Source organism: Antechinus flavipes, chromosome 3, assembly GCF_016432865.1.
Source record: "Antechinus flavipes isolate AdamAnt ecotype Samford, QLD, Australia chromosome 3, AdamAnt_v2, whole genome shotgun sequence".
Taxonomy (NCBI): Eukaryota; Metazoa; Chordata; class Mammalia; order Dasyuromorphia; family Dasyuridae; genus Antechinus; species Antechinus flavipes.
This window is the reverse complement of record NC_067400.1, coordinates 360,792,303-360,810,942: the sequence shown is the minus strand read 5'-3', so window position 1 is coordinate 360,810,942 and position 18,640 is coordinate 360,792,303. Positions and strand designations below refer to the sequence as shown.

The window sequence follows — 18,640 nt, the reverse complement described above, 5'->3', positions numbered from 1 at the left end:
GGATATACTGTGACATATTTAACATGTATAGAACTGCTTGCCATCTGGGGGAGGGGGTGAAGGGAGGGAGGGGAAAAGTTGGAACAGAAGTGAGTGCAAGGGATAATGTTGTAAAAAATTACCCTGGCATGGCTTCTGTCAATAAAAAGTTATAATAAAATAATAATAATAATAATAAAAAGAAAATATTGGCATAGTGTGGGCCCCCCAGAAAGTATTTACAGTAAGTGGAGTACCATAGGGACTCATTTGTTATAAGTTGGAATGTATAAGTGTTCAGGGAAGAGGAGTCTCTGGTGTGAGGGTGGTGAGCTCTTTTCAAGACTTTTATCTACTTTTGATGTCTACTTGATTTACTTATCTCTCATCTGGATCTAGAAGAAGCACTAGTGTCCCAGCAGTCACACCCTGGTAAACTATTGAAATAGCTAAACTGGTCTGAGCGTCGCCATGGGTCTCAAATCCTATCCGTGAGTTAGGAGATTATCTACTTCAAGCATGTGAAGACTAAGTGTGGTAGAAGGGAGAGATGAGAATGATTTGTTCCAGTGGTGGGTGAGATGACTGAAGGAAGTAGTGTGGAATATTGAGCTTGATTTGATAGCAGAGATTTTGAGGTCAAACACTGATCCCAGCCAGTCCAGTCATCTTCACTTTTGTCCAGTCACTGGACTCCAGTAACTCTGGAAGAGAAAATGAGGCCAAAGACACTGTACAACTGTTCCTCCCTTAAGCCCTCTTTATTTGCAATCAAAAGAATCTTCATACTGTTAGTTTTTCTAGTTTTACATACCTCAAAAACCTGTGGTGATGGACAAGTAATGAAGCAGCTGCTGGGGTACACTGGAAGCTGTAGTCACATCTTGCCCAGGGCTTCAGGTCTTCTCATTGGGTTGAATCAAGATAACAACATAATGATAAATGTTGGAGAAGATATGGGAAAACTGGGGTACTGTTGATGGAGTTTTGTTTTTTTTTTTTAAATAACTTTTTACTGATAGAACCCATATCAGGGTAATTTTTTACAGCATTATATCTTGCATTCACTTCTGTTCCGATTTTTCCCCTCCCTCCCTCCACCCCCTCCCCCAGTTGGCAAGCAGTCATTTACATGTTGAATAGGTTACAATATATTGGATATCTAGGATATATCCTAGATACAATATATGTGTGCAGAACCGAACAGTTTTCTTGTTGCACAGGGAGAATTGAATTCAGAAGGTATAAATAACCCGGAAATAAAAACAAAATGCAAGCAGTTTATATTCATTTCCCAGTGTTCTTTCTTTGGGTGTAGCTGCTTCTGTCCATCTTTGATCTATTGAAACTGAATTAGCTCTCTTTATCAAAGAGATCCACTTCCATCAGAATACATCCTCATACAGTATCATTGTTGAGGTATATAATGATCTCCTGGTTCTGCTCTTTTCACTTAGCAGTTGATGGAATTTTGAAGATTCATCCATTCAGCAATTTGGAACTATGCCCAAAGGGCTATCAAACTGTGCATGCCCTTTGACCAAGCAGTATTTCTACTGGACTTATATCCCAAAGAGATTTTTTTTTATGTTAAACATGGTAGAAATATATGTTAAGTCCAATATCTGCATACATATTTATACAATTATCTTGCTGCACAAGAAAAATCAAATCAAACCAGAAAAAAAAACTGAGAAAGAAAATAAAATATAAGCAAACAACAACAAAAAGAGCAAAAATAATTATGTTGTGATTCACACTCAGAACCCACAATCCTCTCTGGGTGTATATGGCTCTCTTTATCACAAGATCATTGGAAATGGCCTGAATCACCTCACTGTTGAAAAGAACCACATCCATAAGAATTGATCATCGTATAATCTTGCTGTTGCTATGTACAATGATCTCCTGGTTCTGCTCATTTCACTTAGCATCAGTTCATATAAGTCTTTCCAGGTCTCTCTGAAATTATCCTGCTGATTGTTTCTTATAGAATATTAATATTCAGTAACATCATTCAGCCATTCCTCAACTGATGGGCATCCATTCAGTTTCTAGTATCTTGTCTCTACAAAAAGGAGTGCTACAAACATTTTTGCACATGTCCTTTTCTCTCTTTATGATCTCTTTGGGATGTAGGTTCAGTAGTGACACTGCTGCACTAAAGGGTGTGTACATTTTGATAGCCCTTTGGGCATAGTTCCAAATTGCTCTCCAAAATTGTTGGATCAGTTCACAATTCCACCAACAATGTATCAGAGTCCTAGTTTTCCCACATTCCCTCCAACATTTATTGTAATGTTCTTCTCTAAAGTATAATATTCTCTGGGAACAGGTTTCTTGGGGGGCTTCTGGAAGCAGCCTTCCTTTCAGTTCAGAGTAATAATCACCTCAAATGTGGCCGGGAGTTAATGTCCAGATCCTTTATTGTCTCCTTCAAAATAGCCCGGTTAGTTTTCTTAGAGGCCTATCTCTCTCCTTGGTTCCTGGCGCTAGTCCTTTGCCTCTGCCAGCTTCAGCCTCTAGTTCTCTCTGAATTCAAAGCCTCCAGCCAGCACACAGGTAGAAAATGGAATGAATCTGTCTTGCCTCCGAGAGTGAGCTCCTCCAAGAGTGGGCTCCTTCTCTAGTGGGCTTGTCCTTCTGACTTGTGAAGATCCCGGAGTGAATCCTCACTTTTGAATCTCCCGGAGTGCCTATCAATTCCAGTGACTTAGCACCTTGTTTCAAGTTCTAGCCCATAACAATTTATCGTTGTCTTTTTCTGTCATTTTAGCTAATCTGAACAGTGTATAGTGGTATCTCAGTTATCTTAATTTGCATTTCTCTGATCAATAGTGATTTAGAGCACTTTTTCATATGACTAGAAATAGTTTTAATTTCTTCATCTGAAAATTGTCTGTTCATATCCTTTGACCATTTATCATTTGGAATTTGCTTTGTATTCTTGTAAATTTGAGTCAATTCTCTATATATTTTAGAAATGAGGCCTTTATCAGAATCCTTGGATATAAAATATTTTTTCTGTTTACTGCTTCCCTTCTAATCTTGTCTACATTGATTTTGTTTGTACAAAAACTTTTTAATGTGATATAATGAAAATTATACAATTTGCATTTCATACTGTACTCTATTTCTTCTTTGGCCATAAATTCCTTCTTTCTCTATACATCTGAGAAATAAATTATTCCTTTGTTCTTCTGATTTACTTATAGTGTCATTCTTTATTTCTAAATCATTAAATCATTTCCATTTTATCTTGATATAGGGTGTTAGGTGTTGGTCAGTGCCTAGTTTCTGCCATATTGTTTTCCAATTTTCCTAGCAATTTTTGTCAAATAGTGAGGTTTTATCCCAAAAGCTGGGGTTTTGGGGTTTGTCAGATACTAGATTACTATAGTCATTGACTGTTGTGTCTTGTGAACCTAATTTATTCCTCTGATTAACTATATTTCTTAACTACTACCAAATGGTTTTGATTACTGCTGCTTTACAGTTTTAGATTTGGTATGGCTAGGCTACCTTCATTTGCAATTTTTTTCATTAGTTCCATTGAAATTCTTGACCTTTTGTTCTTTCAGATGAACTTTGTTATTATTTTTTCTAGTTCTGTAGTTTCTTGGCAGTTTGATTTTTTTTTTTTATGGTACTGTATAAGTAGATTAATTTAGATAGAATTGTCATTTTTATTATATTAGCTTGGCCTGAGGTAGGTTGTTTTCAACAGATTGTCAACAATCGATGCAGAAGCCATTGGCAATTTACCTCAAGTAAATGAGTTAGTCTCTCTCTAACTGAACTTCCAGGTGAAGAAGAGGTTTTGAATGTCATTAGGCCTCTCTTATGTGGCAAAGTGCCCAATGCTAATTCTATTCCAGCTGAGCTTTGCAAGGCAGGGTGTTCACTCCTTGTACAAAAGGTGACTAAAGTGTTCCAAGTTATATGGCAAGAGGAGATTATCCTTTGGGAATTCATAAGAATGCCACCATTGTCCATCTGCATAAAAGGAAAGGGAAAATGGTTGAGTTGTGATGATCATAAGGGTAGCTCACTTTCTTAATCATTTCTGGCAAGATTCTTGCCAGATTCCTCCTTGTCTCATCTGAAAAATAGTCATCTTCCCGAGATCCATGATGGCTTCAGAAAGGCCTGAGAAATGGTTGATACATTGTTTGCTGCCTAACAACTCCAGGATACCTACCAGAAGCAGAATAGAAGTCAGTACATAACATTTGTTAGTCTCACCAAGGCCTTTGTTTGATATTATCAATCATGAGACCTTGTGGAAGATCATGGCAAAATTTGGATGCCTGGAGTTGCCATCTATATTGTACAACAGTGACACATTGGCATGACTGCCAATTCCACTGCAGCATGCTTGCACAGTTCTGCATAATGAACAGTGCTGTTATACTTTCTTAGTCATCAGTGTAGTGAAGCAAAGTGGTGTGCTTACTCCCATGCTTTTTACCATATTTTCTGCAATGCTTTCAGGTGTTTTCATTAAGGTTGAAAATGGCATTTTCATAATATGATGTCGTGACCTTTCTATTCTTTAATTTATTATTCTTTAATTTAACGTTTTTGTGTCATTCTTAATTCATTTTATTGGCCTGTAATATTTAAAAAATAAGGAGTCTTGATAAGTTTTTACTTCCATTTCAATTCTGACATTTGGCAGCAAAGACCTTTCCAAATGAGTGATTATATTATAAATAAGCACTCCATACTGTGGAAAGATAAGAAAACCTACACATGAGACATAAATGTCCATATGAGATTTGTTAAAGCATATTCTTTGCAGCCAGTTTGAGGAGATGCTTCTGTTATGCAAATCCATATTCAGATTGAGGGGTTTGGGGAGATATGTGTGGTCGCTCTTCTAGAATGAGACATTTATTGGTAACTATTCTTCTAAAGATATCTTTCCAGCTTTTTTCCTTTAATAGAGGAAAATAATCCCATCTCTGATATGTGTCATTCTTTACTACATTCCAATCATTCTGTTGCTTTTAAAGAAGCAAATATAAACTATTCATTTTGGCTTTTAAAACCTGGCATAATCACACTTTAGTCTAGCTTCCCAGCCTTATTATGCTTACACTTTTACCAGCCCTCTGTAAACCAACCAACCTAGCATATTTGCTCTTCTTCATATATCACAATCCAGTTTTTTGCCTTCCTAACTTTGCACCATATTTGTGCGGTAAGAGGTATCATGCAAAGTTACATTAGTCTAGGAGCAGGAAACCTGGCTTCATGGCTTAGTTTTGCCACTAGTTGATTCTATAACATTGAGCAAATTATACAACTTACCTGGCCTCAGTTTCCTAATTTTTAATTGGTCAATGTGCATTTATTAAGCAGTTACTACATGCTAGATGGTCTGTCTGGATCTTACAGAAATGGTCACTGAAATTGACTAGCATATCATATAATTAAGTACCTCTGTTTTATGTTCTACATTAATTTTATAAATACCCTTTTTCCTGTTTTGAAGATTTATGCTCCATAACTAATTCTTCTGTCTCGTAGTATTTAAGTGTTCTTTTTTTTTTTTTTTTTTTTTTTTTTTTTTTTTTTTTTTAATTTTTTTATTTAATAATTACATTATATTTACACTCATTTCTGTTCCGATTTTTTTTTCCCCTCCCTCCCTCCACCCCCTCCCCTAGATGGCAAGCAGTCCTTTATATGTTGGATATGTTGCAGTATATCCTAGATACAATATATGTTTGCAGAACCGAACAGTTCTCTTGTTGCATAGGGAGAATTGGATTCAGAAGGTATAAATAATCCGGGAAGAGAAACAAAAATGCAGATAGTTCACATTCGTTTCCCAGTGTTCTTTCTTTGGGTGTAGCTGCTTTTGTCCGTCATTTATCAATTGAAACTCAGGTCTCTTTGTCAAAGAAATCCACTTCCATCAAAATATGTCCTCATACAATATCGTTGTCGAAGTGTATAATGATCTCCTGGTTCTACTCATTTCACTTAGCATCAGTTCATGTAGGTCTCTCCAAGCCTCTCTGTATTCATCCTGCTGGTCATTTCTAACAGAACAATAATATTCCATAACATTCATATACCACAATTTACCCAGCCATTCTCCAATTGATGGGCATCCATTCATTTTCCAGTTTCTAGCCACTACAAACAGGGCTGCTACAAACATTTTGGCACATACAGGTCCCTTTCCCTTCTTTAGTATTTCTTTGGGATATAAGCCCAATAGAAACACTGCTGGATCAAAGGATATGCACATTTTGATAATTTTTTGGGCATAGTTCCAGATTGCTCTCCAGAATGGTTGGATTCGTTCACAACTCCACCAACAATGCATTAGTGTCCCAGTTTTCCCGCATCCCCTCCAACATTCATCATTATTTTTTCCTGTCATCTTAGCCAATCTGACAGGTGTGTAGTGGTATCTCAGAGTTGTCTTAATTTGCATTTCTCTGATCAATAATGATTTGGAACACTCTTTCATATGAGTGGTAATAGTTTCAATCTCATCCTCTGAAAATTGTCTGTTCATATCCTTTGACCATTTATCAATTGGAGAATGGCTTGATTTCTTATAAATTTGAGTCAGTTCTCTATATATTTTGGAAATGAGGCCTTTATCAGAACCTTTAACTGTGAAAATGTTTTCCCAGTTTGTCGCTTCCCTTCTAATCTTGTTTGCATTAGTTTTATTTGTACAAAGGCTTTTTAATTTGATGTAATCGAAATTTTCTATTCTGTGATCAGTAATGGTCTCTAGTTCATCTTTGGTCACAAATTTCTTTCTCCTCCACAAGTCTGAGAGATAAACTATTCTATGTTCCTCTAATTTATTTATAGTCTCGTTCTTTATGCCTAGGTCATAGACCCATTTTGATCTTATCTTGGTATATGGTGTTAAGTGTGGGTCCATGCCTAATTTCTGCCATACTAATTTCCAATTATCCCAGCAGTTTTTATCAAATAATGAATTCTTTTCCCAGAAGTTAGGGGCTTTGGGTTTGTCAAACACTAGATTGCTATAGTTGACTATTCTGTCTTGTGAGCCTAGCCTTTTCCACTGATCCACTAATCTATTTCTTAGCCAATACCAAATGGTTTTGGTGACTGCTGCTTTATAATATAATTTTAGATCAGGTACAGCTAGGCCACCTTCATTTGATTTTTTTTTCATTAATTCCCTTGAGATTCTCGACTTTTTATTGTTCCATATGAATTTTGTTGTTATTTTTTCTAGATCAATAAAATATTTTCTTGGAAGTCTGATTGGTATAGCACTAAATAAATAGATTAGTATAGGGAGTATTGTCATCTTTATTATGTTCGCTCGGCCGATCCAAGAGCACTTAATATTTTTCCAATTATTTAAGTCTGACTTTATTTGTGTGGAGACTTTTTTATAATTTTGCTCATATAATTCCTGACTTTCCTTTGGTAGATAGATTCCCAAATATTTTATGGTATCAACAGTTATTCTGAATGGAATTTCTCTTTGTATCTCTTGCTGTTGGGTTTTGTTGGTGATGTATAAAAATGCTGAGGATTTATGGGGATTTATTTTGTAGCCAGCTACTTTGCTAAAATTATGAATTATTTCCAATAGCTTTTTGGTAGAATCTCTGGGGTTCTCTAGGTATACCATCATATCATCTGCAAAGAGTGATAGTTTGGTTTCCTCATTGCCTACTCTAATTCCTTTTATATCTTTCTCGACTCTTATTGCCGAGGCTAGTGTTTCTAATACGATATTAAATAATAATGGTGATAGTGGGCAACCTTGCTTCACTCCAGATCTTACTGGGAAAGGTTCCAGTTTTTCCCCATTGCATATGATGCTTACTGATGGTTTTAAATATATGCTCCTGACTATTTTAAGGAAAAGTCCATTTATTCCTATGCTCTCAAGTGTTTTTATTAGGAATGGATGTTGGATTTTATCAAATGCTTTTTCTGCATCTATTGAGATGATCATGTGGTTTTTGTTTGTTTGGTTATTGATATAGTCAATTATGTTAATAGTTTTCCTAATATTGAACCAGCCCTGCATTCCTGGTATAAATCCTACTTGGTCATAGTGTATTATCCTGGTGACAATTTTCTGTAATCTTTTTGCTAATATTTTATTTAAGATTTTAGCATCAATATTCATTAGGGAGATTGGTCTATAATTTTCTTTCTCTGTTTTCAGCCTACCTGGTTTCGGTATCAGTACCATATTTGTGTCATAAAAGGAGTTTGGTAGGACTCCTTCAATCCCTATTTTTTCAAATAGTTTATATAACATTGGAGTTAATTGTTCTTTAAATGTTTGGTAGAATTCACATGTAAATCCATCTGGTCCTGGGGATTTTTTCTTAGGGAGTTGATTGATAGTTTGTTCTATTTCTTTTTCTGAGATGGGACTGTTTAGGATATTTACTTCTTCCTCTGTTAGTTTGGGCAAGCTGTATTTTTGGAGGTATTTTTCTATTTCATTTAAGTTGTCGAATTTATTGGCATAAAGTTGGGCAAAGTAACTCCTAATTATTGCTCTAATTTCCTCTTCGTTAGTGGTGAGTTCTCCCTTTTCATTTTTAAGACTAACAATTTGATTTTCCTCTTTCCTTTTTTTAATCAGATTTACTAAGGGTTTGTCTATTTTGTTGGTTTTTTCATAGAACCAACTCTTAGTTTTATTAATCAATTCAATAGTTTTTTTACTTTCAATTTTATTGATCTCACCTTTTACTTTTAGAATTTCAAGTTTAGTGTTTGACTGGGGGTTTTTAATTTGTTCCTTTTCTAGCATTTTTAATTGCAAACCCAATTCATTGACCTTCTCTTTCTCTATTTTATACAAATAGGCCTCTAGAGATATGAAATTTCCCCTTATTACCGCTTTGGCTGCATCCCATACATTTTGGTATGATGTCTCATTATTATCGTTTTCTTGGGTGAAGTTATTAATTATGTCTATGATTTGCTGTTTTACCCAATCATTCTTTAGTATGAGATTATTTAGTTTCCAATTATTTTTTGGTCTACTTCCCCCTGCTTTTTTGTTGAATGTAATTTTCATTGCATCGTGGTCTGAAAAGGATGCATTTACTATTTCTGCCTTACTACATTTGAGTTTGAGGTTTTTATGTCCTAATATATGGTCAATTTTTGTATAGGTTCCATGAACTGCTGAAAAGAAAGTGTATTCCTTTCTGTCTCCATTACATTTTCTCCAGAGATCTATCATATCTAGCTTTTCTAGTATTCTGTTTACCTCTTTGACTTCTTTCTTATTTATTTTCTGGTTTGATTTATCTAATTCTGAGAGTGCAAGGTTAAGATCTCCCACTATTATAGTTTTACTGTCTATTTCTTCTTGCAGCTCTCTTAGTTTCTCTTTTAAGAATTTAGATGCTACCCCACTTGGTGCATATATGTTTAATATAGATAGTGCTTCATTATCCATGCTACCCTTTAGCAAGATATAGTGTCCTTCCTTATCTCTTTTAATTAGGTCAATTTTTGCTTTAGCTTGATCTGAGATCAGGATGGCTACCCCTGCTTTTTTGACTTCACCTGAAGCATAGTAGATTTTGCTCCAACCTTTTACCTTTAACCTGCATGTATCTCCCCGCTTCAGGTGTGTTTCCTGTAAACAACATATTGTAGGATTCTGGCTTTTAATCCATTCTGCTAACCGCTTTCTCTTTATGGGGGAGTTTACCCCGTTCACGTTTATGGTTAGAATGACCAATTCTGTATTACTTGCCATCTTGTTAACCCCGGTTTATGCTTTCCTCCCTTCTTTCCCCTTTCCCCCCTTCCAAGTATTAAGCTTGTGAGCACCCCTTGCTTCTCACAGCCCTCCCTTTTTAGTATCCCTCCCCCCTCCTTAGAGTTCCTCCCCCTATCTTACCCCTTTCCCTCCCAGTTCCCGTATTCCCTTCCCTTAGCTTATTCCTTCCCTTTCCACTTTTCCCTTCTCACTTTTCAATGAGATGGGAGAAGTTTCACCATAGATTGAATATGTCTTAAGATTTTTCACTTAAAGCCAATTCTGAAGGCAGTAAGATACCCACTATATTCATCCCCCTCCATTCTTTCTCTCAGATATAATAGGTTTCCTATGCCTCTTCATGAGATGTACTACCCCCACTTTACCCTTTTTCTGGTACAATGTCCTTTCCACATCAATTTCTAGAACAAGGTATACATGTATTCTTTATACATCTATATAGTCAAAATATAGTTCCCAAGATTAATCTTTACCTTTTTAGATTTCTCTTGAGTTCTATATTTGTAGATCAAACTTTTTGTTAAGTTCTGGTTTTTTCATCAGAAATAGATGAAATTCGCTTACTTCGTTGAATGTCCATCTTCTTCCCTGGAAAAAGATGCTCATTCTCGCTGGGTAAGTTATTTTTGGTTGCATACCAAGTTCCTTAGCTTTTCGGAATATCATATTCCAGGCCCTTCGATCTTTTAATGTGGATGCTGCCAGATCCTGGGTGATCCTTATTGTGGCTCCTTGATACTTGAATTGGGTTTTTCTAGCCGCTTGCAATATTTTTTCTTTCACCTGAGGGTTCTGGCATTTGGCCACTATATTCCTTGGTGTTTTGATTTTAGGATCCCTTTCAGTGGGTGATCGATGAATCCTTTCAATGTTTATTTTTTCCTCTGTTCCTATGACTTCTGGGCAATTCTCTTTGATAATTTCCTGGAAGACAGTGTCCAGGCTTTTTTTTTCATCATGTTTTTCTGGGAGTCCAATGATTCTCAGATTGTCTCTCCTGGATCTGTTTTCCAGGTCTGTTGTCTTCCCCAGAAGGTATTTCACATTTTTCTCCATTGTTTGATTTTTTTGGATTTGCTTGACTGATTCTTCTTGTCTCCTCGAGTCATTCAATTCCACTTGTTCAATTCTGATTTTCAGTGAAGTATTCTCTTCACTCACTTTTTTAAAATCTTTCTCTAATTGTCCAATTGAGTTCTTTTGTTCTGTGGAATTTTTTTCCATTTCGCCAATTTTGTTTTTTAGAGAGCTGTTTTCTGTTTCCAGTTCACTAATCCTATTTTTCAAGGATTTTACTTCTTTATCCACTCTCTCTTTAACTTTCTCCAGACTCTTTTCCCATTTTTCTTCTAGCTCCCTTGTGAGAGCCTTTTTAATCACTTCTATGAGGTTCATCTGTGCTGAGGAACAGCCGATCTCCTCCTTTGGGGAATCACCTGGGGACTGCCTGTTTTTAGTCTCCTCAGGATTTAGAGTCTGCTCTCTATCTGTATAGAAGCTGTCAAGGGTTAAAGTCCTCTTCAGCTTCTTGCTCATTCTGTCTATTAATCAGAGATAAACTACCAAAGAAAAACAGAAAAAAAACTGGAGTCTTTCTTTGGGGGAGGGGCTGGGTGTGTTATCGAGCTTCCTCTACAGACTGCAGGTGGCAGCAGTGAGGCACTAGCAGGACTGTGCTGCGCCTGCGCTCTGAGATCCCAGAGCGTGCTGAGTCACTAAGGGGGAGGAAGGGGGGGGGGGGGCCAGGTCCTGAGAGACTTCAGCTGTTTGCGGTTGTATTCTTCAGCCCCGGTGTTTTTAGCTTTTCTGCTGGGCTGTTGACTTGCTGCCGGAGGAAATTATCCAAACCTGTAGCGAAGCTCTCCCCGCAGAAACGGCTACGATCACTCTCCACCCCCTCTCCAGTCTGCTCCCGTGCTCTCACTGCCGCTGCCCTCAGCCTGTGCCCGATCTAAAACCGCCCCAGCCCTCCAGTAAAGACAGACCTTTCTTGGCGGATCTCAAGGATGGCTTCTCTTGGTAACTATTTGTGGGTTTTTTTCAGTCAAGCATTGATTCAGAGGCTTGTAATGAAGTGGATAGTGAGAGAAAGCGCGGAGCTTATGCAACTGTGAGCCTCCTCTCCGCCATCTTAACCGGAAGTCCTCAGAATAAAGCTTAAGTGTTCTTAATAGACTGTACATGTGATAGCAAGCCCATTTAGATATCTCTCCTTTAGACATGTTAGGAATAGTCATTAATTTTACTGTTGAATTCAAAAAGTATTTATTGAACAATAGACAGCATGTCATAGGGTTCTTGGAAATAGGTTCTTTGAACCTTTTTTCAGCTCTTCTCTTGATTACTGGTAGCCATTCACATGAAAATCACCTACCTTTCTCACTATCTCTGACAATTAACCTGTGAGACCTATTTTCAAATACTACATCTCTCACTTACTATCTGTTCAGTCTTAGGCAAGTTCCTAATTTCTGAACCTCAGTTTTTTCAGTTTAAAAAAAGGTCATAATAAGGTTTATAGTCACCTATAAGATATCGAGTTAATATGAGAAACAAATTACAATAGTGCTTACATGCTTTTTTTTTTAAGAATTAAAGCACTATATAAATGTCACAGCATTATTAAATAGTATGCTCACTCAAATTTAAAACATAATTCAATGTCTATTATTGTTACACTTACGCTAATGTGAATTTTTATTAAAACCACATTTGAAAAAATATTTAGATAATGATGATAGATAATCTTTATAGAGGAAATTGTACTTTTTTTCGGTCAAAAACTTGTACAGGTTTCCAAACTTAAGAAGTGATTAAAAGCGATCTTTAATAGCTCATGTAGCCCATTATATTTTGTAAAATATTTTACATATATTGTTTTGATCCTCACAATAACCCTTTGAAGTAGTTGCTATTGTTATCCTATTTTATTGATGAGAAAACAGTCTGAGAGAGAGATTAAGAAATTTGATCAGGATTGCACAATACTAAATGAGACATAATTTGATCTCAGCTCTTCTGAACTTTGTTGGAGTTGTTTGTTTACCAAATAAATTATTTTTATTTAATTCAGTTTATAAGAAGCATTATGGCTATAGAATTTAACAATTCTGTTACATAAAAATAACAAGATTTCCTAACATCATGATTACAATCTAAGCTAAATAAATGTCTATGTGAAAAGATACTGTTATCTTTAAAAAATATTTTAAACAGCCTAACATGATTTCATATGAATAATTCTCTCAAAATTGTGCTGTTTTATACAGTTTTTTTTTGTATTTTATATGTATTTTTTCCCTGTCTCCCTTTTTTTTAAAGTAATTTTGTACATTTTTTTTTCTTCAGATGGGTCTAGGAAAAACAATTCAAGCAATTGCCATAGCTTATTTTTACAAAAATGAATGGCCTCTTTTAATAGTTGTTCCTTCATCTCTGAGATACCCTTGGACAGAGGAGATTGAGAAGTGGATTCCAGAACTAGGACCACATGAGATCATTATTATTCAGAATAAAACTGATGTTGGGTAAGAATACTTTAAATATTTTTCAATGTATAGAAGATATATACTTTTTAAAAAGTCTATACATATATTGCATTCCTTGTTGTCTAGGGGAGAAGAATGGGGAGAAGGGAGGAAGAAAAATTTGGAACACAAGGTTTTACAAGAGTGAATGTTAAAAACTATTTTTACATATATTTTGAAAATAAAAAGCTATTATTGGTTTTTTAAAAATTATAAAATGTCTGAGTAACAAAATTAATTTGATGCTTTTCTATTAAGTTTCTGGTCAGCTTGAACATTTGTCTTATGTGGTAATATAAGCAGAGAAATTAAGGAATGAGAATTTTATTTAGGAACTTTTGATAGACATATATAGTTAATTTAATTATTTATTTAGTAATGCTTACAAATATTTCTAGAATTTTAACGGTTATTTTATTTAATTTTATAGCAAAATTTTATAATTTTCTTTTTCATCTACTTATATTAAGTTTGTGAATAATCTGGCTTAACACCCATGCAATGAATACATTTCCAGGACCTGTATGGAAGTTTATGCCATTCCCAAACTTATATACTTACTTGGAGAATATTTAAAAAGAGATAATAACTAAAGAGTTGTAGAAATATAGAAAGTTACTTGAAATTTAACAATGATTATATACATTTCATTATTAAACCAAAGAGTTTTTAAAGTTATCTACAAAGCTGAAGGAGTATGGGGAAAATTTCAGATTTAAAAACAAATTTAATACACTGCTGTTTTCTGTATAATTAGTTACCAATTTTTAAAAATTGGTACTAAGAATTGAAAAAGTGTAGAATTCATAAAGATCTAGAGAACTTTGATTATTTCTAACGAACATAAATTATTTTCATTTTTAAACACATCTCAATGTCTTTTTCTTCTTAGTCATATTTTGGTCATATAATGATGTGATTATGTACTATAATGCTTAAAGAAAAGATAATTTTATTTAATTCACATGTAAATTACCTGCTTTTATTTGATTCACATATAAATTATTTTTTTACTTTGATTCACATGTAAATTACCTCCATCTAGACTTGTCGTCATCATATTTGAAGTTATTATTTAAAATTTCTTCTGTGTTTTGTTTCCTAAGTAGAAAGAGACAATCACAAATCCTTTTACTATAGCCAATCAGAACTCAAAAATCCTGAATGCCTTGTTGCCATTGACAATGATGTATTCTACTTTGACTATTAGAAACCAGAGTACTAAATAATACTGTATATTGTTAATTTTCACTGTTATTCATAAAGAAAATGCTAATGTAATATCCATCAGTTAGCCATCATCTATACAGTTAGTCTTTTTCTGTTTTCTTAATAGAAGAAAAATGAAATAGAAGTGAATTTTTATTGTCATTATTAATTAATAAGTGCATTTTATGCATGTGATTAAATTAATAGATTAAAATATTTCTCAGAAATAATTTTTATATTATATGAATTTCACTCATTGAATGTCATTACTTTTCAGATCTTAAACTATATATTAAACTTCCCATTTTAAACTCCTTTTTCTTAGGCTAAGGATACACAAAATCTTCGTAATTTTTTTTTTTTTAGAAAAAGTCTTATAAAAAGAAAAAGTCTTATAACCTCTTATTTATTATCTTTTCTTTTTCTCTTCCTTCCAACAATGGTTATATTTTTCATGATAAATTGGTAACTGACTTTTAAAAAAAAAAAAACTTTTATTTTCTTATCTAGGAGAATATCGACCAGCAAAGTGACAGTTCTAGGTTACGGTCTGTTAACCACAGATGCAAAGCTTCTAATAGACACTCTATACAAACAAAACTTTAAAGTTGTTATAATAGATGAGTCACACTACATGAAGTCCAGAAATGCATCCCGAAGCAAGATTTTGTTGCCAATAGTACAAAATTCTAGAAGAGCCATTCTTCTTACAGGGACTCCAGCTTTGGGAAGACCTGAAGAGGTATTAAAAATCGTCTTCTGTGTGTGGGGGCATGTATGTGAGTGTGTGTGAGTGGTGGTGATGATGGTGGTTGTTCAGGAAAATTAATTGAATCACTGATCTACTGTTTCTGTAACATCTGTTTTCAAATTTAGATACCTTAAATACCTGGAGAGAATTCCTCAGTTCTTTTGCTCAAGAGCTAATACTTATTAAAAAGTATCCTATAGTGAACATTCTTGAACAGATTTGACACATAGACCTACACAATAGATACAAAGGACAGTTATTATATCTACTTTCCTTAAAGCATTGTATCTAATCACTGAGGATCCAACAATAACAAAAGTTTTTTTTATTTGTTTATTTTTTTAAATAGTATTTGTCTTCAGGGAGCATACATTCTACAGATAGGGTAAGGTAAAGGAAGGAATTGGGATTGGGCAGGAGGAAAATGGGTTTTATATACACAGATAACATGCAGAATAATTTATGGAAGGAGAAATTACCAGTAAACCAGCACATTACCACATAGAAGAAGTGGTATCTTATTTTAAATGTGAAGCACATTAAAGATTTTAAGGGGAAGAAAATGCATTCTAGACACTATTTAGTATATGTGAAGGGATAGAGAAGGGGGGTGGGGGTGGAGTGTTGCGTTTGAGAAGTAATAAGTATTCTACTTTACCTGGAACATGAGTGGAAAAAATATGCTGGAAATTTGGAGCCATTTTATTAAGCACCCTAAGTACTAGACTAGAGGAATTTTTTATTATAGAAATAATAGTGAGCTATTAAAATTTTTTGAGCAGAAAAGTGACGTGGTAATGCCCTACCTGTGTTTTAGGAAGATTATTATAGCAACTGTATAGAAATATTTTAGAGATTTAACATTATGGAAGCAGGGAGATTAATAATACTCTAATATGGTTGATTAGAATCAAGCCGGGTGACTAGAACAATGGTTATGTCAATAACAGATGTGTTTTAAAAAAAATTTAGAGGAATACAAGAACTTCGGCATTTTTCCTATTGCATACTTTCACTGGATTTTCATGACGGCCCCCTTGGTTCTCTTCTCTGACCGACTCCTTGTCAGTCTCCTTTGCTGGATTTCATTCCTGTCATACCTCAAAACCAAAGTTTTGTATTAGGCTCACTTCTCTTTTTTTTCTATATATTTTTCACTTGATTATCTCATCTCTTCCTATGAATTCAGTTATCATCTTTGTGCTGATGATTCCAAGACATATCTATCCAGCCCTAGTATCTCAGAATAGCACATGTAAAAGAAATGGTGCTTAACATACACACACACACACACACACACACACACACACACACACATGCATGTGGGCTTATGTGTTTTTGTGTGTATAAACATCCTGTCTGCACATCTTAGCTAATCTTCCAAAACACTCACATACTATCTGTCTGTGTCTCTCTCGATCTACAATATCACCAATTGTCTGTTGGAAATTTCAAACTTGCTATCAGTTAGATACCACGACTTCAACATATCTAAAGACAGAATTCATTGTCCACTCTGCTTCCTTTCCCTTTATTTACCCCCCGCCAAAAAAAAAAAAAAATTATGACATCTGGATTTTACTTAACTTGTGAACTTTGTCATCCTGCCATTTATCCAGGATCACAATTTCAGTATTGTCCTTGACTCCTCATTGTTGTTCAATCTACATAGGAAATTATGGCCAAACTTTGACCATTTTTTTCTACCACAATTTCTTTCCACTCATGTGGTTGTCACTAGTTCAGATTTCCTTATCAAGTCTTTTCACTCTTATCTATTTATCTTATAGATGCTGAAGTGATTATCCTGACAGTATGTCTGCCAATAACTCCCCTTCAACCCTGCTTTCCCTCCCAACTCTAATTGCTCCTTCTTACCTCTATTTAAAGTACTTTGCAAATTGACCTCTTCCTCTCTTTCAGTCTTTTTTATAGAACTCCCATGCATTCTGTAGATTTCTGTGATGTTCTTCACACACAGTGTTTGATGCTCTCTGGTTCCATGCCTTTGCAGTAAATTTTTCTCATGTGTGGAATACTCTTCCTCCACAGTTTACTGCTTAGAATCCCTGGCTTCTATAAAAACTTAGATCAAGGGCAGCTAGGAGGTGCAATGGATAGAGCACCAGCTCTGAATTCAGGAGGATCTGTTATGGGCCAGGACTTGAAACAAAATGCTACCAAGGTGATAGAGACAATGGTTGTTTAGCATGGTGCTTAATAGTTCTCTAGTTCAGTACATGTACTTAGTACTTATTATAGTTCTACAAAATTAACAATTTTGATTAGAGGACATATAAGCTCGGACAAACTCAGCCAGAATTAGAACTAGGGAAGACAGAGAAGCGGTGTAGGCTCTCTTCCTTTGCTTCTCCACTAAAACCAAGACTCCGGAAGGCCTCCAGAAAAGTAGCTGAGCCCCAAGTGAAGGAGATAAGACTTTGAAGGAGACAATAAAGGATTTGGACTTTAACCCCTGCCTGTACTCGTGTGGTGATTACTGAACTGAAATGAAGGCTGCCTCCAGAAACCCCAAGAAACCTCAACAGAAAACATTACATTTTAGAGAGAATATTACAAGGACCTGAGTTCAAATCTGTCCTTAGGCACTTAACACTTCCTAGCTGTGTGACCCTGGGCAAGTCACTTAACCCCAATTGCCTCAGCCAAAAAAAGACTTAGAGTAAGCCCCACCCACTGTGTACTGGTCTGTTTGTTGAATGCGTCCTTCCCCTCTAAAGCTCCATTTCATCTTCTTGGTTGATTAGTTGGTTGGTTGGTTGTTCTTCTTTTTCAAAGAGGACCAAAATTATGTCACTATATTAGACTCAAGTTAGTGTGTTTGACTGTGTGCTGATCAGACCAGTATGAGCTTGGAATGCTCTGCCATAGGTTGGACACAGATAGTTCCTGTGAACATTTGGGATGGCTTCTCTAACTTTGCGTATCTCGTGTTCCTTCTGTGCTAATTCAAGCACTTTCTCTTATGAGAACATGCCATGCTGGGCAATCCTGTGCCAGTGTCTTCCATATCATACATTTTTCAAGTTCTTAAGAGATACCTTAAAAGTGTCTTTATCACTTTTTCAGATCACATTGTGTCGTGTATGAATTCTCAATAAAAAGTCTCTTTGGCAAGCATATATTTCAAACAATGAGGGCAATGTAATGGAGTTATGCTCTCTTCACTAGAGTTGGAATGCTTGGCAGTTTAATTCTAGAAAAGATCTCTGTGTTTGGTATCTTATCCTACCAGGTGATTTTCAGAATTTTCTTAAGACAATTCAAAGGGGAGTGATTCAGTTTCCTGGCATGGCACTGGTATGCTGTCCAGGTTTCACAGGCATACAACAGTGAGGTCAGCACAATGGTTCTGTAGACCTTTGGTTTGGC

General features: G+C 35.3%; 1 protein-coding gene across 1 annotated transcript in view; it reads left to right on the top strand.

Moving 5' to 3' along the window:
• Positions 1-18,640, top strand: part of LOC127557242 (DNA annealing helicase and endonuclease ZRANB3-like) — a 62,518-nt gene that overhangs the window by 31,587 nt on the left and 12,291 nt on the right. Inside the window, exons 3-4 of the mRNA XM_051990634.1 lie at positions 13,109-13,287; positions 15,007-15,238. Coding sequence (XP_051846594.1) covers positions 13,109-13,287; positions 15,007-15,238 — 411 coding nt within the window. The remainder of the gene's footprint in view (positions 1-13,108; positions 13,288-15,006; positions 15,239-18,640) is intronic.